Here is a 24,901-nt window from a genome sequence, read left to right as displayed (position 1 = left end):
TGTAGTTCAGGTGACTGATATTGTCCTTCTAATTAATACGTGGTTTTCTATTACTTTCTTCATTTATTTTGCGGGTTTTCTTTTATACATTATTCCATTTGAAAGTGAAACATCCCTGTGAACTCTCCAGGGTTGAACGGACCTTTAAAGGACCACTTTTCAACCCATCTTCATATAATAGGTCCTCACTAATATTCATGATAAAATGGCACGATTTGTTTCTACTCAGTCTGTGTCTCATATAGGAGGGCTGTGGGCGGTTTAGAAACCGTCTTCCAGTGACATCATCATTAGGCAGATTTATTTTTTAAACAAGATTTTTTTTTAACAAAAATGTGAGAACGAAGGCTTCCATTTTCGCAACTTTTCAGGACTAAGAAAGCCTGCCGTTTCTATTAGCTTGTATTCCCCACCGATGATGTCACTGGAAGACGGTTTCTGATTTGCCCACAGACCTCCTGTGGAGAGACAGACCCGAGTAGAAGAAAATGGCGCCATTTTCTTTCATGATTATTAGTGAGGACCTATTATTGTGAAGATAGGTTGAAAAGTGGTGAAGTGGTCCTTTAACGAGCCCGCGGTTTAAATGAACACACTGAGGGTTTTACAGTGTAGACTGTAACACACTGAGGGTTTTACAGTGTAGACCGAAGTCTACACTGAGGGTTTTACAGTGTAGACTGTAACACACTGAGGGTTTTACAGTGTAGACTGTAACACACTGAGGGTTTTACAGTGTAGACCGAAGTCTACACTGAGGGTTTTACAGTGTAGACTGTAACACACTGAGGGTTTTACAGTGTAGACTGTAACACACTGAGGGTTTTACAGTGTAGACTGTAACACACTGAGGGTTTACAGTGTAGACTGTAACACACTGAGGGTTTTACAGTGTAGACTGTAACACACTAAGGGTTTACAGTGTAGACTGTAACACACTGAGGGTTTTACAGTGTAGACCGAAGTCTACACTGAGGGTTTTACAGTGTAGACTGTAACACACTGAGGGTTTTACAGTGTAGACTGTAACACACTGAGGGTTTTACAGTGTAGACTGTAACACACTGAGGGTTTTACAGTGTAGACTGTAACACACTAAGGGTTTACAGTGTAGACTGAAGTCTACACTGAGGGTTTTACAGTGTAGACTGTAACACACTGAGGGTTTTACAGTGTAGACTGTAACACACTGAGGGTTTTACAGTGTAGACTGAAGTCCCAAGGTCTGCTATTTTTGGGAAAAAAAACGAAGAACAACTGACATTTCTTTAAATCTGATCTCAGGTCAGAATGGGTTAATCAGACCAGTGTGTGTGTGTGTGTGTGTGTGTGTCCAGTGGAAACCTCGTATGAATCTGATCTCAGGTCAGAATGGGTTAAGGTCTACAGTTGGTGGTAGGACTGGCGGATGTTCAGCGAGTCTCGGAGCATCAGGTCCCGGAGGCGCCACAGGGCGTCGGCCATGGTGCTGTGAGCTCCTTTGCTCTTCAGCCAATGAGCCGGCAGACGAGCCTCCTGCTCCTTAGACAGGTACCAGTCTCTCCTCTGAGCTGCAGGGGGGAGAGGGGGGGGGGGGAGGGGGAGGGAGGGGGGGAGAGGGAGGGGGAAGGGGAGGGGGAGGGAGAGGGGGAGAGGGAGAGGGAGAGAGGGGGAAGGGGAGGGGGAGAGAGGGGAGAGGAGGGGGGAGGGAGAGGGAGGGAGAGAGGGGGAAGGGAGAGGGAGAGAGGGGAGAGGAGGGGGGGAGGGAGAGGGAGGGAGAGAGGGGGAAGGGAGAGGGAGAGAGGGGAGAGGAGGGGGGGAGGGAGGGGGAGGGAGAGGGAGAGGGAGGGGTAGAGAGAGAGAGAGAGACACAGAGACAGAGATAGAGAGAACGCACTGGATGGTAAACTTAAGCAATAAGCCACGAGAGGTCTCAGGTTCGCGGGTATTTTACACTGGCTGGGGGCATATAGGCAGACCCCAGTCTACCCCCCCCCCCCCCCAGCCAGTGGTATTTTACACTGGCTGGGGGCGTATAGGCAGACCCCAGTCTACCCCCCCCCCCCCCAGCCAGTGGTATTTTACACTGGCTGGGGGCATATAGGCAGACCCCAGTCTACCCCCCCCCCCCAGCCAGTGGTATTTTACACTGGCTGGGGGCGTATAGGCAGACCCCAGTCTACCCCCCCCCCCCCCCAGCCAGTGGTATTTTACACTGGCTGGGGGCGTATAGGCAGACCCCAGTCTACCCCCCAGCCAGTGGTATTTTACACTGGCTGGGGGCGTATAGGCAGACCCCAGTCTACCCCCCCCAGCCAGTGGTATTTTACACTGGCTGGGGGCGTATAGGCAGACCCCAGTCTACCCCCCAGCCAGTGGTATTTTACACTGGCTGGGGGCGTATAGGCAGACCCCAGTCTACCCCCCAGCCAGTGGTATTTTACACTGGCTGGGGGCGTATAGGCAGACCCCAGTCTACCCCCCAGCCAGTGGTATTTTACACTGGCTGGGGGCGTATAGGCAGACCCCAGTCTACCCCCCCCCAGCCAGTGTAAAATACCCAGTAAGCTGCATGGGGCCTCGAGTGGCTTATTGCTTTTCTAAAAGCGGTTACAAACATAATAGCAATATTAACCTATAATACAACGATTTAATTCACAAAAGTAGCTACGCTTTGCGACCACCAGAGCGAGCAGCCACATCACTTCCTCGTTGTGCTCTGCGAGACAAGTAGCCCCGGTGATTGGCTTATCGGTGGAATTTACACCGCTCACGTGACGGTAACCAGCCAATCAGAATCAAGTATTGGGAACTACCCGTTTTAGAAGGTGCTTTTATCCAAGGCGCTTTACATAGATGCATCTCACACACACACACACACACACACACACACCCCTAATACTAATACTCCTCTTAACAGACAACAATCCATGATTATGAATCAACCAAACCGAATAGGAGCAGACGAACGGTAGTGGATTACATCAGAGTACTTAGGAAATAATCACGGTGGAGAGTTGGACTGAAACGACGATACTTTTATCACAAAGACCGGTCTGTACCCGTCCCGCCCAGGGAGGATGCACGCATGCTGTGATGTGTTGAGCAGGGAGTTTAGAACAGATGTCAGTCCAGGTGTTTCACACAGACACAGATGAATGTCATAGTAGTATAGATGTATAGCTTATATGTATAGTTTCATTATAGATATTCCACTGTTACTTTCTTAGCTTACGCATGTTTCATGATAAATGCTTTTATGTGATGTATTCCCATGCTTTTGTTCTTGCTTAATGTAAGTCGCTCTGGATTAAGAGCGTCTGCTAAATGCCTAAATTGTAAATTGTAATGTCACTATAAGCTGGTTTATTTGGCAGCCTACTACAAAGAGCATCGGTCCAGTATTGACCGTATTACACCAGGTCTCACGGCACATATCATAAACAAAAGATGAACGAGCATACAGCCATACTGCCCGCTAACGTAGTACTACACACATATAATGGAAAGTGACGTCAGATCTTCTACCCACAACAAAACAAAAGGGAGCAGTGCACCACCCTGTGGCACCAACTGGAACTGCATACTGACTGTTACAACGCAAGCCTCCAAAGCCCTTTACATTTCTCTCTCTCTTAGGTCACATTCACACCAGAGAGCTTTGCTGCGATTAAAACGAATCCTGCTGCGCGTTTTCAGAAAGGGCACTTCCGTTTGGCAGGTGTGAATTAAGGCTCATTCGAATCCTAATGCGTATCAAAGAACCGCATTTTACTCCGAGCAAAAACGGGGGTTTCGCTTCACCTCCAATCGCACTCGATTACGATTCGGTGCAGGTGTGAATGCAATCCGCAGTAAATAAAGGAAATGAAGCAAACAAAGTGGCGAGGGGTGAGGAGCTGAACACAGTTGGAGACGGAGAAGGCATATTTTACGCAGCGCAAAGATGGCCCATTACCGTGGATACTAGACGTGGTCGAATGAGGAGACTGAAGCCCTGATCGAAATGAGGACGAGTACATTAATCAATTGCTTTTTTTTGTTAATGACGTTTAGAAGCTTTAGAACACTTTCCTGGGGGTCTTTATGTGTGTAATATGTGGTTTTAGATATTTTAGATTGTAGCAGTGAGCCTGTTGTCTCTGATGTCATGGACACTGGGCTCACTACCTTCCTGGACTACATGTTGTCTCAGTAAGACAGCTCTCCCCCCTATCCACAAGGAGGAGCAGTGCACCAAAGAATGGTGGGAATTGTAGTCCAGGAAGGTAGTGAGACCAGTGTCCATGACATCAGAGACAACAGGCTCACTGCTACAATCTAAAATATCTAAAACCACATATTACACACATAAAGACCACCAGGAAAGTGTTCTAAAGCTTCTAAACGTCATTAACATATATATGTTAAGTGTCCCTTTAAGAAAACACATAAAAACACTGCAGTGTATTATAGCCTACAGAATATTCTGTCTGTCTGTCTGTCTGTCTGTGCCGTAAACATGGAGTGCTGTCACTGTGTGGGGACTGGGGAGCAGGGACTTTCATCTGGATAAACTTGTAAACATAGTATCCTCATCTTCAAAATCCTCTGAATAGGAGAAGACGAACGGTAACGGACACGTACGTACCAGAGACTGACACGGGAGTGGATTTCCACTCCTGTCCTGTCCCACTCCCACAGAAAAAGATCCTGTCCTGTCCCACTCCCACAGAAAAGATCCTGTCCTGTCCCACAGAAAAAGATCCTGTCCTGTCCCACTCCCACAGAAAAAGATCCTGTCCTGTCCCACTCCCACAGAAAAAGATCCTGTCCTGTCCCACTCCCACAGAAAAAGATCCTGTCCTGTCCCACTCCCACAGAAAAAGATCCTGTCCTGTCCCACTCCCACAGAAAAAGATCCTGTCCTGTCCCACTCCCACAGAAAAAGATCCTGTCCTGTCCCACTCCCACAGAAAAAGATCCTGTCCTGTCCCACTCCCACAGAAAAAGATCCTGTCCTGTCCCACTCCCACAGAAAAAGATCCTGTCCTGTCCCACTCCCACAGAAAAAGATCCTGTCCTGTCCCACTCCCACAGAAAAAGATCCTGTCCTGTCCCACTCCCACAGAAAAAGATCCTGTCCTGTCCCACTCCTACAGAAAAAGATCCTGTCCTGTCCCACTCCCACAGAAAAAGATCCTGTCCTGTCCCACTCCCACAGAAAAAGATCCTGTCCTGTCCCACTCCCACAGAAAAAGATCCTGTCCTGTCCCACTCCCACAGAAAAAGATCCTGTCCTGTCCCACTCCCACAGAAAAAGATCCTGTCCTGTCCCACTCCCACAGAAAAAGATCCTGTCCTGTCCCACTCCCACAGAAAAGATCCTGTCCTGTCCCACTCCCACAGAAAAAGATCCTGTCCTGTCCCACTCCCACAGAAAAAGATCCTGTCCTGTCCCACTCCTACAGAAAAAGATCCTGTCCTGTCCCACTCCCACAGAAAAAGATCCTGTCCTGTCCCACTCCCACAGAAAAAGATCCTGTCCTGTCCCACTCCCACAGAAAAGATCCTGTCCTGTCCTGTCCCACTCCCACAGAAAGAGATCCTGTCCTGTCCCACTCCCACAGAAAAATATCCTGTCCTGTCCCACTCCCACAGAAAAAGATCCTGTCCTGTCCCACTCCCACAGAAAAAGATCCTGTCCTGTCCCACTCCCACAGAAAAGATCCTGTCCTGTCCCACAGAAAAAGATCCTGTCCTGTCCCACTCCCACAGAAAAATATCCTGTCCTGTCCCACTCCCACAGAAAAAGATCCTGTCCTGTCCCACTCCCACAGAAAAAGATCCTGTCCTGTCCCACTCCCACAGAAAAGATCCTGTCCTGTCCCACAGAAAAAGATCCTGTCCTGTCCCACTCCCACAGAAAAAGATCCTGTCCTGTCCCACTCCCACAGAAAAGATCCTGTCCTGTCCCACTCCCACAGAAAGAGATCCTGTCCTGTCTCACTCCCACAGAAAGAGATCCTGTCCTGTCTCACTCCCACAGAAAGAGATCCTGTCCTGTCTCACTCCCACAGAAAGAGATCCTGTCCTGTCTCACTCCCACAGAAAAAGATCCTGTCCTGTCCCACTCCCACAGAAAAAGATCCTGTCCTGTCCCACTCCCACAGAAAAAGATCCTGTCCTGTCCCACTCCTGGACCAGGGTAAAAAGAAAAATCCTGTCCTGTCCAACTCCTGTAGAATGACTCCTGATCCCATCCCGCTCCCACTCGAGATGACTCCCACTCCCATCCCGCTCCTGTTTTCTTTTTCCTGATGGATTATGGGTATGTGTAGTTCTTTTGACTTAAGAGCGTTGTCTCACTGAAAGATGACTACAAATATGGGTGCTTCTGTTCTTTTGGTTGGCGCCACGACCAGCTGAAAATGATCATTATGATTCTAGATAGATGTCATTCCCGCTCCTGCACGCTCCCGTTGACTTTCATTCCCGATCCCGTCCCGATGACGGGATTAATAAAAATGTTAATCCCAATCCCACGGGAATCACGTGACCCACGGGAATCCCGACAACATGTCACTCTCTCTAGTACGTACCTTTGAGCGTCTGGTCCCACTGGCTGACGGTGCCAGACTCGGCCGTCAGGCCCTCGATGTACTTCAGGTAGGCCTCGGAGTGAAGCACGCGCTGCGTCTTGGGGGGCGGGGCCACGAACATGGGCGATGTGGGCTGACCCTGGCCGGGGTAGGGGGGAGGGGCATGCTGCCCCCCGGGGCTGAACATCCCGGGCTGGAGTTACAATAATGAAAAATTAATAAATCACACCTGTGTGAAGTGAGGGGCGCCCTCATCTTAATTTAACCCATTTTTGGGGCGGGAACCCCCTTTCGGTGTTTTAAGAAATATGGCATACTTTAGCTGTTGAAAAATAGCAGATCTACTAGCAGAGCGTGTAGGTCTGCTATTTTTTGAAAAATCGTGAAAATGCGGAAACAAATCTTTGAATATATATTCTTTCAGAAGACTTTCATTTATTAATTTCGATGTCAGGCCTAAATGGGTTAAAACTCCTACAGTGGGCCTGGGCCGTGGCTCAGCGGTCCAATCAGGGCCTGGGCCGTGGCTCAGCGGTCCAATCAGGGCCTGGGGCCGTGGCTCAGCGGTCCAATCAGGGCCTGGGCCGTGGCTCAGCGGTCCAATCAGGGCCTGGGGCCGTGGCTCAGCGGTCCAATCAGGGCCTGGGGCCGTGGCTCAGCGGTCCAATCAGGGCCTGGGCCGTGGCTCAGCGGTCTAATCAGGGCCTGGGGCCGTGGCTCAGCGGTCCAATCAGGGCCTGGGGCCGTGGCTCAGTGGTCCAGGCAACCTTGGCTGGTATAACCCAGTCTGTCAGTGTGCCGCGGGTTCGACTCCCGATCCCGACGGCCTTTACTGCATGTCTCCCCCCCCCCCCCCCCCCCCCCCCATCTTTCCTGTCAGCCTACTGTCTGTCCCTCCATGAAATATATACAAATAATTAAGGCGAAAGCCACAACCATTTTTTTTTTAAATAAAGAAAAATTGATAAAAAAATTATAATATTATAACAAAACCCCCTGTCATGTGATCCAGTAAATTACCTGTTGCATGTAGTGGTTTCCAGGGATGGGACTTCCTGCCATGCCATTCATACCAGGACCCATCATACCTGTCAATCAAACATCATACATGTCAGTCAAACATCATACCTGTCAATCAAACATCACACCAGTCAGTCAAACATCATACCTGTCAATCAAACATCATACCTGTCAATCAAACAGGAACATCATCATACCTGTCAATCAAACATCATACCTGTCAATCAAACAGGAACAATTCATTTATTATACCAGGACCCATCATACCTGTCAATCAAACATCATACCTGTCAATCAAACGGGAACTATTCATTTCTTATACTAGGACCCAACTTACATTTTAGTCGACCAAATCTGTAGACTGTAGATTCATATCTTAATATATATTCGACTAAAACTAGACTAACACACAAAACAATTAATTCATTCATTTTAGTTAGAAACCAGGAAGGAGTCAGGAAGTAAAATTACGCTATGTTACATGTCTCGCGATTGTCATTTAAATCCACACAAAACATACTGCGGAATACTGTCGTTTAGATAAATCAGATAAATACTGTTTAGATAAATACTGTCGTTTAGATAAATCAGATAAATACTGTTTAGATAAATACTGTCGTTTAGATAAATCAGATAAATACTGTTTAGATAAATACTGTCGTTTAGATAAATCAGATAAATACTGTTTAGATAAATACTGTCGTTTAGATAAATCAGATAAATACTGTTTAGATAAATACTGTCGTTTAGATAAATCAGATAAATACTGTCGCTTAGATAAATACTGTCGTTTAGATAAATCAGATAAATACTGTCGCTTAGATAAATGAATACTGTCGTTTAGATAAATACTGTCGTTTAGAGAAATACTGTCGTTTAGATAAATGAATACTGTGGTTTAGATAAATGAATACTGTCGTTTAGATAAATCAGATAAATACTGTCGCTTAGATAAATGAATACTGTCGTTTAGATAAATACTGTCGTTTAGATAAATCAGATAAATACTGTCGTTTAGATAAATCAGATAAATACTGTCGTTTAGATAAATACTGTCGTTTAGATAAATCAGATAAATACTGTCGTTTAGATAAATACTGTCGTTTAGATAAATCAGAAAAATACTGTCGTTTAGATAAATACTGTCGTTTAGATAAATACTGTCGTTTAGATAAATCAGATAAATACTGTCGTTTAGAGAAATACTGTCGTTTAGATAAATGAATACTGTGGTTTAGATAAATGAATACTGTCGTTTAGATAAATCAGATAAATACTGTCGTTTAGATAAATACTGTCGTTTAGATAAATCAGATAAATACTGTCGTTTAGAGAAATACTGTCGTTTAGATAAATGAATACTGTGGTTTAGATAAATGAATACTGTCGTTTAGATAAATCAGATAAATACTGTTGTTTAGATAAATACTGTCGTTTAGATAAATCAGATAAATACTGTTGTTTAGATAAATACTGTCGTTTAGATAAATCAGATAAATACTGTCGTTTAGATAAATACTGTCGTTTAGATAAATCAGATAAATACTGTTGTTTAGATAAATACTGTCGTTTAGATAAATCAGATAAATACTGTCGTTTAGATAAATACTGTCGTTTAGATAAATCAGATAAATACTGTCGTTTAGATAAATACTGTCGTTTAGATAAATCAGATAAATAGTAAATACTGTTGTTTAGATAAATACTGTCGTTTAGATAAATCAGATAAATACTGTTGTTTAGATAAATACTGTCGTTTAGATAAATCAGATAAATACTGTCTTTTCGATAAATACTGTCGTTTAGATAAATCAGATAAATACTGTCGTTTAGATAAATACTGTCGTTTAGATAAATCAGATAAATACTGTCTTTTCGATAAATACTGTCGTTTAGATAAATACTGTCGTTTAGATAAATCAGATAAATACTGTCTTTTAGATAAATACTGTTCACCAACTACAGAAATACATATTTATATATAATGAACGTAGTAAACGTTCACTAACTACAGACTAAAGACAATACATATTTGCATCGAAGAAAAAAAGAGAATCGTGTGAGAATCGTGATCTCAATTCCTGTGGAGGAAAATTTAAAAAAAATCACATTTTGAGCAAGAATCGTGCAGCTGCTAATTGAAAGTGATCAAAGATGCACAACTTAACGTGCGTTGCTGAAGCTAAACCAAAGCAACCAAGCCCTCCAACGGCAGGTAGAGAGAGAGAGAGAGAGAGAGACCCTCTATAGACCAGTGCACACATAGACATCAAAAGGGGGCTTCAGCCCCTGCCCCTTTTTCCCCCGTCTGTAAAACAACTGCCCTCTCCTCCAGACCAACGAATGCAGCGTTTACTACATGGTGAAAGGAATGCACATGCCACTCCTGACTCCTCTCCATTCCATGCCATGCCATGCCTGGAAGGAAGGCAGCGTTCAGGAGCATCGCGTTTATTTCTCAAGTCTCCTGAACTTATAAAAAACACACAATTTTGCGTTGAACAAATTTGTTTAAAAAACCCATGTCGTTTGACACACCTGCATCTCCACTAGCTAAAGAGTGCTGGGGTTGGTTGCGCCCCCGGACGAAAATAGCTGATCTACAAGCTTGTTGTGAGCTTGTATAGATCTGCTATTTTCACCCAAAAAGTGCCCCTCTTACGGGATTCCAGCCCCTGATCTACTAGCAGAGCTTGTATAGGTCTGCTATTTTTGAAAGATCGTGAAAATGCGGCACAAATCTTTGAATATATATTCTTTCAGAATACTTTATTTTTTCCCCGATGTCAACTAACACCAGCTATCGCCAACCCCTTTTGGTGTTAGCATCATGTCATGCTTTAGCTATTGAAAAATACCAGATCTACAAGCTCATATTTTTAGAATCTGATCTCAGGTCAGAATGGGTTAACACTCTCTGCATGACGTCCCCCCCCCCCCCCAAAGCGGAGCAGGTCCAGTGGCCTTACCCCCCGGGTGTGGGGGGGGGGTGAGGGTACCTACCCGGGTGGGGGGCCATGCCGGGGTGAGGGTACCCGGGCATGCCGGGCTGCAGGTGGTGGTGGTGGTGAGGGCCAGGGCCGTAGGTACCCATTGGGGGGGCCAGGCACAACAGGCCCTCGTGATGGGGGGGGGCGCCCCCCTGCATGGGCATGTAAGGATAAGCTCCCATCATGCCTTGTGGTGGTGGGGGTGGGGGGGGGGGGGGGGGGGTGGAGAGAGAGAGAGAGAGAGAGAGGGGGAGGACAACAACATAAACCATGCATTAAGTGACATGCAAGTAGTGACTAGAAGATTTACATGCGATGGTAGAAAGGGTTTCTTTGAAGCTGCTATGAGCAATAACATGTCACGGTCATTTTAACCCGTTTTGGTGTTATAGCATCATGTCGTGCTTTAGCTATTGAAAAATAGCAGATCTACAAGCTCGTAGCGCGCCACCGAGTGGCGCGCTACGAGCTTGTAGAGTCTGCTATTTTTGAAAAATCAAAGAGCGACTGTGACATATTATAAGACATTTTTAGAATCTGATCTCGGGTCAGAATGGAAAACTGTCAGGATGTAGAAGACAATTTTTAGAATCTGATCTCAGGTCAGAATGGTTGTTTTGTATTCAGACATGCAGCAATGAGTAGAACGCTCCCAAAAAACCATTTAGTCTCTGTGACACATCTAGGGCCCGCAATCGGCATTCAAAGATGTTCCTAGAAGCTTTGTCATTGGTCGATTTGCCTGTCTACTTCCTGATTGGGTAGTCATTTCGACTGGGTTTTTTTTCTCGACCAATGACAAAGCTTCTAGGAACATCTTTGAATGCAGATTGTGGCCTCTGCCTAGATGTGTCAGACTAAATGTTTTTTGGGAGAGTTTTACCCATTGCTGGCTCTGTGAATTAATAAAAAAAAGGTCATAATTCTGACATATTATTGCTTATAGGAGCTTTGAGGGATGTTGGTTTGGTTAAAAACGAAATGTTTAGTGTTAAAAAGCTCTATTTCAGATGGTAATCATAGAGGGTTTGATCAGAACCTGCTCTTTAGCCCGTAAAGGGCCCGAGGCCGGTTCTACACACATGCCTTCTAAAATCACTAATATCTAAATATCTAAAATCACTAATATCTCACAAAGATCTTTTGTATAGCAGATGTACAAGCTCACAGCACGGCACTATTCAGACTCCAGTTCTAGGTGAAGAGGTGACCACCAAAATGGTGGTTAGTAAAAAAAACAAAACAGAGAGATGTTGGGGTGAGTGGTGAGTCAGTCCGACACATCACCCCATAGAGCGTCGCAGTCCCGCCCCCTTTCATGACGACGCCAGGCCCAGGAAATGAATCCCAATGCATTTTTCCCATAAACATTTCAAAAAGTATTTATTTAAAGACCTTTTAAAGCGGCGTAAGAAGCCAACTCTTGTCGTGACAAATCATGACAACAAACACAGTATTTTGGACCAAACTAATAATTACAAAGAAGAAAAACAACAAAAGTTTTTAATGAACAATTAAGTGTTGTAACCTGCCGTTTCTTTTCTACTTTCTAATTATTTGTTCGGCCCGACATTTTTTGTTTGTTGTCATGATTTGTCACGACAAGAGTTGGCTTTGTTCCGCGGCGTTAACGTCTTTAAATAAATACTTTCTGAAAAAGTCTATGAGGAAAATGAACGGGGATTTCTTTTCCGGTTCTCTCGAGGGGGTGGGACTGCGACACTCTATAGAGCGCCGCAGTCCAGTTTCAGAAAAACGAGTGGCCCAGGAAATGAAACCCCAATGCATTCTCCCATCGGCACTTCTAATATAATTTATTTAAAGACGGTTACGCCGCGGACAAAGCCAACTCGGATCGTGACAAATCATGACAATGAACACAATGTTTTGGGGCCGATCAAATAATTTATAAGACGAAAAACTAAACAAATAGTGTTGTGTCTCCTGACTTTCTTTTCTTCTTTCAAATGATTTGATCGGCCCAAAACATTGTGTTCATTGTCATGATTTGTCAGGATCCGAGTTGGCTTTGTCCGCGGCGTAACCGTCATTAAATAAATTATATTAGAAGTGCCGATGGGAAAATGCATTGGGTTTCCATTTCGTGGGCCACTCGCTTTTCTGAAAGGGGGAGGGACTGCGGCGCTCTATTCGAGCCATAGCCATAGCCATAGCCATAGCCAAGTAGACAGATAGCAATTCTGTAGACTTAGATAGCATTTGATACAGACTTATAGCATGTTATGTAGACAGCATAAGTGCATTGTATGTAGTCATAGCACGTCATAGTACATATGTGTAGCATAGTAGTATAGATGTATAGCTTATATGTATAGTTTCATTATAGATATTCCACTGTTACTTTCTTAGCTTACGCATGTTTCATGATAAATGTCTTTATGTGATGTATTCCCATGCTTTTTTGTTCTTGCTTAATGTAAGTCGCTCTGGATTAAGAGCGTCTGCTAAATGCCTAAATTGTAAATTGTAAATTGTACTGTGATGACCTCATCAGATGTGTGAAGAGGGCTATGGGTTTTAAAGCTGAAAGGAAAAAAACCGAATGCTTGGAATGGATTCAGAATCATGAATAACCTCCTAGTCTGACACGTCACATGGTACTTTAACCCATTCTGACCGGGAACCCGTTTTGGTGTTAGCATCATGTCATGCTTTAGCTATTGAAAAATAGCAGATCTACAAGCTCATAGCGCGCCACCGAGTGGCGCGCTATGAGCTTGTAGGTCTGCTATTTTTGAAAAATCGACAGAACGACTGACATTTTTTAGAATCTGATCTCAGGTCAGAATGGGTTCATCAGAACCAGTGTGTGTCCTAGTGGAAACCTCGTATGAATCTGATCTGAGGTCAGAATGGGTTAACAAATACTATTGCAATTACTTTAGGGTCAAATCTCAGATCGACTGGCCTAATTAAGCCCCGTTACTCACAACAGACTCTCTAATCCATAGGAACGATTAATCTCTGAATATAGAGCTTTTCAACACTTTAACAAAAACCAAACCTCTTACATACAATGACTCGAACGTGGCATGAGGAGGAAGTTAGTTAGTAGTTTAAAAACAGCCATGAAGGTTATAATGTGAACAGGAAAACAAAACTTGAAATAAATAAATAAAACACATTCCAGTCATGCAGTTGATGTCATGCAAATGATGCAATGTCTCAGTCAGAACGTGGGGAGAAAGAAAAAATAATAGTTTTAAAGCTGCAATCCTCAGGGGAACCCCTCTTGGTGTTTTAAGCATTATGTTATACTTTAGCTGTTGAAAAATAGCAGATCTACAAGCTCGTAGTGCGGCACCGAGTGCCGCACTACGAGCTTGTAGATCGGCTATTTTTGTTGTTGTTGAAAAACCCGTGAAAATGTGCCTCAACTCTATATTTAGTTACAAAGTGAACGTTTTTAACTCATATGTTTACTTCTGGGGGTGTTGTTTTCAGATGGGGGGGGGGTCCTTGCACCACTGATATAGAAACATGAGGTTTTTCACAAAACTGTCAGGATCTAGAAGACATTTTTTAAATTTCAATGTCAGGCCTAAATGGGTTAAATTTAATATTCCCTGTCCAAGTGCCAAGTGTTTAAACTCTTTCAGACTGTAACGGTATAGGCTACTCAAACTGAAATTATATTCATGTAGTTGCGATGTTATATTTATTAATCACTTGTTTTATATTTAGTTGTATTTTTTTTTTTTAACAGTTTTTCTTACAGTCTTGTAAAATGTATTTCAATATGTAATTGTAATGTATTTTATGTGTGGACCCCGGGAAGAGTAGCTGCTACTAAGGTAGTAGCTAATGGGGATCCAAATAAACAAAACAAATAAACATTTTAAATTCTTCTACTGTGGAACTATACAACAGATCTAGAATCTGGCAGTACCTCTTACCAACCAGTAGGTGTCCTCCTCCACCACAGTCTGGATCTAAAGAACAGGTAGAGACCAGCTAACAGCTGTGCTTTTCAACTCTCTTCATATCGAGATCAATTATTTATTTTATTCACCATTTTGATGACATTTAACCTCTCAAGACCATAAAACTAAAGAATGTTTTGGTGTCGTTGGATAAGATATATATATATATATATATATATATATATTGCAGCTTTTAAAACAACATGGGAGAAAATCGCCAAAACTAAACCAAACATTGACTTAAAGAATGTATTTGGCAAATGACTGAAGTTTAGAATGTTTGAAGTATTAGGAGGGGGGAGAGAGGGGGGGGGGGGGGGACGTTTTCTTTCTCCAGCATCATGTGACCAGCTGCTATGATGTCATACCGTCTGTCTCCCAGGTGTCGTCATCATCATCATCTTTCCCAAAAGCCAAATTCAAATACTGTAAAATCTCGACCACTCACTCACACACTCTCTCTCTCTCACAGTACCTGCTCTTTGGGGGGGGGGGGGGGGGGGTAACAGTACCTCTTGGGGGGGGGGGGGTATAACAGTACCTCTTGGGGGGGAGGGGGGGGTATAACAGTACCTCTTGGGGGGGGGGGGGTATAACAGTACCTCTTGGGGGGGGGTATAACAGTACCTCTTGGGGGGGAGGGGGGGGGGTATAACAGTACCTCTTGGGGGGGGGGGGGTATAACAGTACCTCTTGGGGGGGGGTATAACAGTACCTCTTGGGGGGGAGGGGGGGGGGTATAACAGTACCTCTTGGGGGGGGGGGGGTATAACAGTACCTCTTGGGGGGGAGGGGGGGGGGTATAACAGTACCTCTTGGGGGGGGGGGGGTATAACAGTACCTCTTGGGGGGGGGGGGGTATAACAGTACCTCTTGGGGGGGGGTATAACAGTACCTCTTGGGGGGGAGGGGGGGGGGTATAACAGTACCTCTTGGGGGGGGGGGGGTATAACAGTACCTCTTGGGGGGGAGGGGGGGGGGTATAACAGTACCTCTTGGGGGGGGGGGGGTATAACAGTACCTCTTGGGGGGGAGGGGGGGGGGTATAACAGTACCTCTTGGGGGGGGGTATAACAGTACCTCTTGGGGGGGAGGGGGGGGGGTATAACAGTACCTCTTGGGGGGGGGGGGGTATAACAGTACCTCTTGGGGGGGAGGGGGGGGGGTATAACAGTACCTCTTGGGGGGGGGTATAACAGTACCTCTTGGGGGGGAGGGGGGGGGGTATAACAGTACCTCTTGGGGGGGGGTATAACAGTACCTCTTGGGGGGGAGGGGGGGGGGTATAACAGTACCTCTTGGGGGGGAGGGGGGGGGTAACAGTACCTCTTGGGGGGGGGTATAACAGTACCTCTTGGGGGGGAGGGGGGGGGGTATAACAGTACCTCTTGGGGGGGAGGGGGGGGGGTATAACAGTACCTCTTGGGGGGGGGTATAACAGTACCTCTTGGGGGGGAGGGGGGGGGGTATAACAGTACCTCTTGGGGGGGAGGGGGGGGGTAACAGTACCTCTTGGGGGGGGGTATAACAGTACCTCTTGGGGGGGAGGGGGGGGGGTATAACAGTACCTCTTGGGGGGGAGGGGGGGGGTAACAGTACCTCTTGGGGGGGGGTATAACAGTACCTCTTGGGGGGGAGGGGGGGGGGTATAACAGTACCTCTTGGGGGGGAGGGGGGGGGTAACAGTACCTCTTGGGGGGGAGGGGGGGGGTAACAGTACCTCTTGGGGACGCCTGCTGTTGTTGTTGCTGCAACAGCTGCTGAGCTGCCCTCTCACGCTCCTGATGCTCTACGATCTTGGCTGCCCGCTCTGAGAGAGACACACACACACACACACACACACACACACACACACACGAACACACAATAAGTAAGGTTACATTCACAAAATTATGGCCTACGTTTTCATGATAACCTTCATATTCAGCCTTCTCTGTAAATGGTGCATTTATATAGCGCCTTTATCCAAGGCACTTTACAGAGACTGTGCATTTACATTCACCCATTCATTCACACACCGACGGCGGAGGAAACCATGCAAGGCACCAACCAAGCTGCACATCGGGAGCGATCAGGGGTTCGGAGTCTTGCTCAAGGACACTTTGACACCAACTCTGGGGGAGCCCACAGGGTTCCAACTGGGAACCTTGTGGTTACCATTCGGTCACTCTACCTCTGAGACCCTGCACTCCACTCCACTCCCCCCTCCACCTACCCTCATATTCAGCCTTCTTAGTGGCCTCCAGCCCCCCCTCCACCTACCCTCGTATTCAGCCTTCTTAGTGGCCTCCAGCCCCCTCCACCTACCCTCATATTCAGCCTTCTTAGTGGCCTCCAGCCCCCCCTCCACCTACCCTCATATTCAGCCTTCTTAGTGGCCTCCAGCCCCCCCTCCACCTACCCTCGTATTCAGTCTTCTTGGTGGCCTCCAGCCCCCCCTCCACCTACCCTCATATTCAGCCTTCTTGGTGGCCTCCAGCCCCCCTTCCACCTACCCTCATATTCAGCCTTCTTGGTGGCCTCCAGCCCCCTCCACTCGGTGCCCACCAGACGGCTCAGCTCCCCGAAGGAGAAGTCGGGGTGTCGGGCTTTGATGACGGCGCGCATCTCGCTGCTGAACAGGATGTAGCCGCTCATGTTGATCTTCCTCTTGGCTCCTTCCTTCTTGGACAGGCCTTTTATCTTGGGAGTGGACTGCTGGGGGTTAAACGACATTAATAATAATAATCAGACAGACATCATCTAGGGAGTGGACTGCTAGGGGTTAAACAACATTAACCCATTTAGGACTGCTGGGGGTTAAACAACATTAATAATAATCAGACAAACATCATCTAGGGAGTGGTCTGCTAGGTGAGACAAACAACATTAACACAATCAGTGCCGGAAGTGCTTCAACATAGAAGCTCTGGGTGGGCGGAGTTGTCTGAGCGCTTTTACTCGGAAAGCCACGACCCGGAAACAACCTACTAAAAAAAAAAAGTTGACTTTACATTGCTATAGCTTACATTGCGATCATTTTAATTTATACGATATATGATCCAAAAAGCGTTCATATTTTGCGGGAGAGACGGATGAGGAGCAGAAATGAAGCGCCAGCATATCGATCCGTTCATCACCACGGAGAACGCCCTGGATTAGGAGAGACGAGTCATTCTTTCCGCCGCGCTAACAGCTAAGTCAACGGCAAGCTAATATGAGCCCAGAGCGTAGCATACGGCAGCCGAAAGGCGAACCTGGGTGGGCGTGTAGGGGACCAGCTCCATCTCCAGGGCCACGGGGGTCTGCAGCATCATGGGGGGCATGGAGGGGGTCTGCGGGGCCTCGTCCTCGTCGTCAGGGTCCTCCATCTCCTCCTCGTGTCCCTCCATGTCGGCCAGCTTGGCCTCCAGCTCCTCTATCTTCTTGTCCAGCAGAGGAGACGGCTGCTTCTGAGGAACCATCAGCTTCCTGCAGAGGAGAGAGAATATTATACAGCCATGCAGTGTTGTTTTTGGCAGCAAATTTCGATTTTAGTCGATTAAATCTACAGGTGATTTAGTCGACTAAAATGTATTTTGGCGGGCCTTGTTGCCGTCATAATGACTTATTTTCCACTTGCTGAAAATAGCCGATCTACAAGTTCACAACGCGTCGCGCTGCGACACGTTGTGAGCTTGTAGATCTGCTATTTTCAGCATGCAACCAAGTGTAAAATGACTTATACTGGATATGTTGTCCACTAGTCCCTTCCTAACATTTTAGTCTAGTTTTTATTTGTTGACGAAATTGTCAGTATATTTAGTCTTAGTTTTAGTCACCATAGCATAGTTTTCATTTAGTTTTCTTCAGTGGAAAAAGGTAGTCTTAGTTTTAGTCGACGAAAACAACACTGCAGCCATGATGGTTCTGAGGAACCATCAGCTTCCTGGAGCGGAGAGATACTATTACAGCCATGTTGGTTTGGAGTTGACAGCTCTTTTTATTTGAATTTTTCCCTACGTTTTTATCCCACTCTGTTTTTGTAATCCAATTGTTTTAGTTTTTCACCCAGTGTGAATTATCTAATGAAATCCTGGGCGCTACACTCCCTCTGCCAACCTGGGGAGAGCAACGGACTGACCTCATGTGTTTCCTTCTATGCATGAGGAGTCCAAGCTGCTTGTTGTCACCTGACAAGGTAGCTCTGGTCCATAGCTCTAATGCGTTTCATTTAGAGCTATGTTACTCTCAACTTCCGCCGCTCGCATGAATGCAGACCAGCCTCTACTCTTTGGCGTAAATAAAAAGAACGTTTTTGCTACTCACCAAAACAAAGGCGGGTTGTGTCATTAGAAAGCCTACTTTCCTTAGTGGAAGCACTCTGAGCCCCCCCCCCCCCACCACACGTATAAACTGTACTTTTTGGCCAAAAGGGGATTTTGTTTCCACGGGGAAAACAATATTTCTAGTTACTCCGCTGCGCCCTCTACTGATATTGCCCAGAGAACTGCCTCATAGAGAATATTTTTCCTCCGGTGAAAAAAAAATCCCTTTCTGGCCAAAAAGTACCGTTTATACGTGTGGTGGGGGAGGGGGGGCTCAGAGTGCGTCCACTAAGGAAAGTAGGCTTTCTAATGACACAACCCACCTTTGTTTTGGTGAGTAGCAAAAACGTTTTATTCACGCCAAAGAGGAGAGGCTGGTCTGATTTCGATTTGAGATTTAAAACTGAAAGTCCCATAGCCTTGTACTGCGCAGGGCAGAACCGTAGAAGCAGTAGAAGGCTATATATGGACCAGAGCTACTGACAAGGGAGAGTTTCCCCGGTTGGACGTAGCGCGTGGACGGAACACAGAGAAGCGCCTCAGGGCTTTGAACTGACCTGAAGTAGTAGGTCTCGTCGTCCACCACCTTGGAGGACAGCGAGAAGCGCTTCAGGCCTTTGAACTTCTTCATGATCTTCTCCTGCTCGATGTAGCGACTCTCACACAGCAGCACGTCCTCCTCCGGGACCTCCGTGGGGCGGCAGGACAGGTAGTCCTTGAAGGACGACACGATGCACTTACCTGGACGGCACGGACACAATGCATTCTGAGATCAGTAACCCATTTAAAAAATGTCAAGAATTGATTATTTTGTTATATGAAATAAATATTATTTGACAAAAAAGGTCACAGCTGAGTCATGTTTTACGCACCGAGGACACAGGTCATGGGCAGCGTCTCCTCCAGGTTGCTGAGGAAGACCTCTCTCTTGTAGAACATCTTGGTGGGCTCGTGTTCCGTCTCCTCGGGGTGGATGAAGATCGGACCGAAGAAGAACGTCGCCCCGTCCTGAACCCACAGCTTCTCTATCCTATGAACACAAGACATTATGGAAGGCATGTTGTTACAACAACTAATCTATCCTATGAACACAAGACATGTTGTTATAACACAGCTTCTCTATCCTATGAACACAAGACATTATGGAAGCCATGTTGTTACCACAACTAATCTATCCTATGAACACAAGACATGTTGTTATAACACAGCTTCTCTATCCTATGAACACAAGACATTATGGAAGCCATGTTGTTACAACAACTAATCTATCCTATGAACACAAGACATGTTGTTTAGTGGTGGGGAAAAAAATCGATTAGTCAATTAATCGCGATGCCATCATGGGCGATAATTCATCGATGCACAAATGTCAAACATCGATTATTTAATGTATTTTTTTTTACCGGAGCAAAAGGGCGGAACTAAGCTGCGACTGCGCTGCGTCGTCGTACCGGACCGTTTAGAGTGACGCACACAGCGCTCGCACACGCTTTAGCTTTCAACAACCAAAACAGAACGAGTTACCAACGCGGAGGGGAAGAGAAAAAAGATGACAGAAAGGGAACATTTTGGATTGTATGAGGTTGAGGGGACACGAGAACTCGATAAAACTCACACCATCGACCGCCTGTGAAATGTGGCCGAGATGGGACGATGTAGTGTGGCTCCGAAGTGCTAACATGGCCCGGAATCCGTCGCTCCCCACGACCCAATGTGAACGTAAATCCTTTGCAATAAAAGTGCAGATGGACTTCGTAATTCTAGCCGCCTTTTCTGAGTGCATGGGCAGCTGTCCGTGTGTTCGGGATCGGGATGGTTGTCTTGACTGCATCTCTGGATGTCAGTAGGCAATATGGTCTTGTACACGTTGTGAGTTGTATCGAGTTCCCGTGTCAACATCATAGAATCCAAAATGTTGCCATACACTTGTAAAATACTTTAAACCAAATGCTCCTTAATGTGTGCAAACAAACAGAAAGGTGCAACATAATAGTCTCAATAACTACCCCAAAGCTTCCTTAATGACACTTCAGTAACTGAAAATTAATTCCCTGAATAAGGAAACAAAGAAAAGCACCTTTTTTGTCCTAACAAAGAATAAAGGCAATTTGACAGAGTGCTGCTGACCTCAACCGAAATCCTGCCCATGTATTTCTATGACATGACATCTTATGTCATTATTAATATAGATTTATTGTATGCTTGTACAAACTCATTCTTTTTTTTAAAGAAAACTGCTTATTACTGTTCTGTATTTGGCCACAGACACCCATCTGAAAATATTTTCTTCTATGGACCCCCCCAGAAGCAAAGATTTGAGTTAAAAACGTGCACTGTGAAAGAATATATATATTCATAATCATTAGAAAGCACTTTGTTTATTAGTCACACAGTGACTGAGTGATTAACAGTGAGTGATTAATCATGATTAATCGGGATTAATCGAATCGTAACATAGCCCAATTAATCAGGATTAATCGAATCGTGACCCTCGGAAACGATGTGTAATCGCATCGCCAGGTACCTGGCGATGACCGCCAGGTACCTGGCGGTCATCGCCAGGTACCTGGCGATGACCGCCAGGTACCTGGCGATGACCGCCTCTAATGTTGTTATAACACAGCTTCTCTATCCTATGAACACAAGCACAAGCCACTAGAATTAGCTTGATTAGCTCGTTTTCGTCAGTGAAAAAAAGGCAGTTGACGAACATTTTTCGTCATGGTTTTTTTAGTCGACGAAAACAACACCGTCACGTACCGGCCGACGCGAGGTTTGGGCAGCCCGTGGGACTGGATGTAGACGCAGTCTCCGACCTTCAGCCACATGCCGTTGTAGCGCAGCTGGTCGAAGTACTGAGCGCCCGGCTCCGCCCCCTCCTTCATCTCCACAGGGACGTCCTCCTTTTCCTGGAGAGAGAGAGAGAGAGACACACACGTTTTACAGCGGTCGTTTTCATCTATTCATATTAACCCATTCTGAACGGGAACCCATTTTGGTGTTGGCATCATGTTATGCTTTAGCTATTGAAAAATAGCAGATCTACAAGCTCATAGCGCGCCACCGAGTGGCGCGCTACGAGCTTGTAGGTCTGCTATTTTTTTTAAATCGAAGAACGACTGACATTTTTAGAATCTGATCTCAGGTCAGAATGGGTTAATCAGACCAGTGTGTGTCCAGTGGAAACCTCGCATTAATCTGATCTCAGGTCAGAATGGGTTAAGGTCCATTATTTATTCTGCATTTGCACCACAGACCCATCATTTGATGAGATTTACGCTTTAAACTTCAGACGCTAAACTTTGAATGTTTTGTAATTGTTTTGCAATTCCATGCTGTGTTGATGTTGGTACAATATTAGGAGAGACAACAGAGAATGGAGAAGAATTGATATTTTTTTTGCCTAATTGACCTATAGCTAAGCCCCTCCCCAAACTGCAATGGTCCAATCACAGCGAAACATAACATGGGTTAGACCTCTCCACGAATAGCTTTTCTATAATATGATATAACATTGTTTTAACGCACATATCTTTCCAGTGCATATGGCACTGGCAGGCCATGTTGACGGATTTTGAAGGTCTGGTTCCAAAAATGAACCAGTATTGAATGTGTAAAACCCATGATATTTACAGTGAAATAGCTTCACTTCACAGCAAATAAGTATTGCATTCTCTCTCTCTCCTTGTCTATGTAGCTCCCAGGGTCAGTCAGTCAGTCGGTCAGGTTCAGGTTCATTTATTTGTTTGTCCCCGTGGGGCGATTTAGTTTACAGCAAGGCATAAACATAGGCAGGTAACATGAAACACAAAAACACAGTAAAAAGGCACATAGTACACATGGAACATTAAAACAGGATGGCAGTTCAAGGTATCAGTGTAACATTATAAATCATAACTTTTTCAGAACAGTTCTGAAAGGCATTTAGAGCCTGGATAGCTACAGGCACGAAGGAGAACTTATACCTGTTGCTTTTGGCCCCTGGAACTTTTAGGCGAATGCCAGAGGGAAGCAGCTTGAACTCAGAGCTGAGGGGATGGGAGTTGTCCGTACAAATGGACTTGGCTTTCTTAAGCATCTGATTTTTTAAATACTTGGTCTAGACTACTGAAATTAACTCCGGCAATCTTTGAGGCCGTTCTCACAATCCTACCAAGGTGGTTTTTTTCCCATTACGTTTAGGTTTCCATGCCAACAAATGATGGAGAAGGAGATGACTGAGTCACTAAAGGCACTGTAGAACAGTTCCATAAGGGATTTGTCAACCTGAAATGTGGCGAGCTGCCTCAAGCAAAAGAGGCGTTGTTGGCCTTTCTTGCACAAATATTTCACAGTTTCACATCGAAGTTAAGCTTGCTGTCAAATGTAGTACTCAGGTATTTATAAGTGGTCACCAGGTGGACTTGCTCACCAATGGACAACACTGTTCTGGGGAACTGGAGGGGATCTCCTGAAGTCTACACACATTTCCTTGGTTTTCGAGACATTCAGTTGGAGAAAGGCGTCCCCACACCAGGAGAGAAAGTCCTCAAGTACTTGGCCATGAGCAACTTCATCATCACCAAGCAAGCTGACTATGATGGAGTCGTCAGCGTATTTGATAATGAATCTGTTGGTGTGCTGACTAACACAATCATTTGTATATAAAATATACAAGAAGGCGGACAAAACACAACCCTGAGGTGAGCCGGTAGAGGATGATAATAGGTTGGATAAAATGCCATTGACCTTAACCTGTTGTGATCTATTGGTAAGAAAATCAAGGATCCAGCCCCTCTCTCTCACCTTGTCGATGTAGCTCCCGGGGTCTCTCTCTCTCTCTCACCTTGTCGATGTAGCTCCCGGGGTCTCTCTCTCTCTCTCTCTCTCTCTCACCTTGTCGATGTAGCTCCCGGGGTCTCTCTCTCTCACCTTGTCGATGTAGCTCCCGGGGTCTCTCTCTCTCTCTCTCTCTCTCTCTCACCTTGTCGATGTAGCTCCCGGGGTCTCTCTCTCTCTCTCTCTCTCACCTTGTCGATGTAGCTCCCGGGGTCCACGGGCTCAGAGGTGATTGGCAGCAGCTTGTTGTCCTGGTCGGGCTTGGCGAACATGGAGGCCACGCGTACGACGGGCAGCGGCGCCTCCCGCGGCGTGAACCTCACGTTGCCCACGGGCATGGCCCAGATCTTGATCTTCTTGAACGACTTGTTCCGCGCCGCGTAGCGCGACTCGCACACGAACACGTCCTCCGAACGGAAGCCGTCCGGCTGGAACTTGAAGTAGTCCTGGATGGATGAACAGAACGCACACACACACACACACACACACACACACACACCAGATTCATTGATTAACATTAAAATGTATTCATTCTAATTTTACCTTATCATTTTAGAATGACCTTTGGGACAAGTAGACCCTGTTACCCATGCCCAACGGGCAACTGCCCCTGAGACCGTTAAGGTCAACTGTGAACCCCTGCCAGGACCCCTATTACCATGACAAAGGACACCATGCACTTGTCCAGGACTACATTACCCAGGACTACATTACCTTGACAAAGGACACCATGCACTTCCCCAGGACTACATTACCCAGGACTACATTACCCAGGACCTCCGTTACCTTGACAAAGGACACCATGCACTTCCCCAGGACCCTGCGGATGGGAGCCTTGTTGTAGTAGTCGCTCTTGAACACTTCCTTCTCCAGGAACTTCCTGGTGGCGAGGTGGAAGGTCTCACTGGGACGGTAGTACCAGCAGCCATACAACCACTTCTCCCCTACAGTCACACACACACACACACACACACAGTCACGCGCACGCACACACAGTCACACACACACAGTCACACACACACACACACACACACACACACACACAGTCAGTCACACACACACACACACACACACACACACACACACACACACACATGAAATACAGTCTATAGCAAAGAATGAAAAGTGGCAGCATCACTAAATCACTTTTCTTTTAATAATATTTTTTTATCCCACGATTTTGTAACCCATTTTTCACCCCTGTGTAAATTATCTAATGTGATCCTGGGCTCTACACACCCTCCGCCAACCTGGGGAGAGCAATGGACTTGAACTCATGCTTC

The 24,901-nt window shown here is 45.9% G+C and overlaps 1 protein-coding gene across 5 annotated transcripts in view; it reads right to left on the bottom strand.

The window, feature by feature from the left end:
- Positions 1–948: 948 nt before the first annotated feature.
- Positions 949–24,901, bottom strand: part of LOC308335517 (protein polybromo-1-like) — a 59,602-nt gene continuing 35,649 nt past the window's right edge. For 2 of the 5 annotated variants that reach the window (XM_080792567.1, XM_080792568.1), the window contains exons 23-34: positions 24,405–24,562; positions 23,810–24,064; positions 21,561–21,709; positions 19,673–19,830; positions 19,358–19,541; positions 17,751–17,964; positions 17,010–17,211; positions 16,235–16,324; positions 10,584–10,757; positions 7,581–7,648; positions 6,561–6,753; positions 949–1,550 (exon numbers count right to left, since the gene is read on the bottom strand). In XM_080792567.1, the coding sequence (XP_080648693.1) occupies positions 1,384–1,550; positions 6,561–6,753; positions 7,581–7,648; positions 10,584–10,757; positions 16,235–16,324; positions 17,010–17,211; positions 17,751–17,964; positions 19,358–19,541; positions 19,673–19,830; positions 21,561–21,709; positions 23,810–24,064; positions 24,405–24,562 (2,012 nt within the window). In that variant the 3' untranslated portion in view covers positions 949–1,383. Of the gene's footprint in view, positions 1,551–6,560; positions 6,754–7,580; positions 7,649–7,777; positions 7,848–10,583; positions 10,758–16,234; positions 16,325–17,009; positions 17,212–17,750; positions 17,965–19,357; positions 19,542–19,672; positions 19,831–21,560; positions 21,710–23,809; positions 24,065–24,404; positions 24,563–24,901 lie in introns of those variants that run through there. The other 3 variants (XR_013966028.1, XM_080792569.1, XM_080792570.1) reach the window with 3 other exon arrangements.

This window comes from Protomyctophum bolini, assembly GCF_963924005.1.
Source record: "Protomyctophum bolini genome assembly, chromosome: 20".
Taxonomy (NCBI): Eukaryota; Metazoa; Chordata; class Actinopteri; order Myctophiformes; family Myctophidae; genus Protomyctophum; species Protomyctophum bolini.
This window is presented reverse-complemented; position numbering and strand designations above follow the sequence as displayed.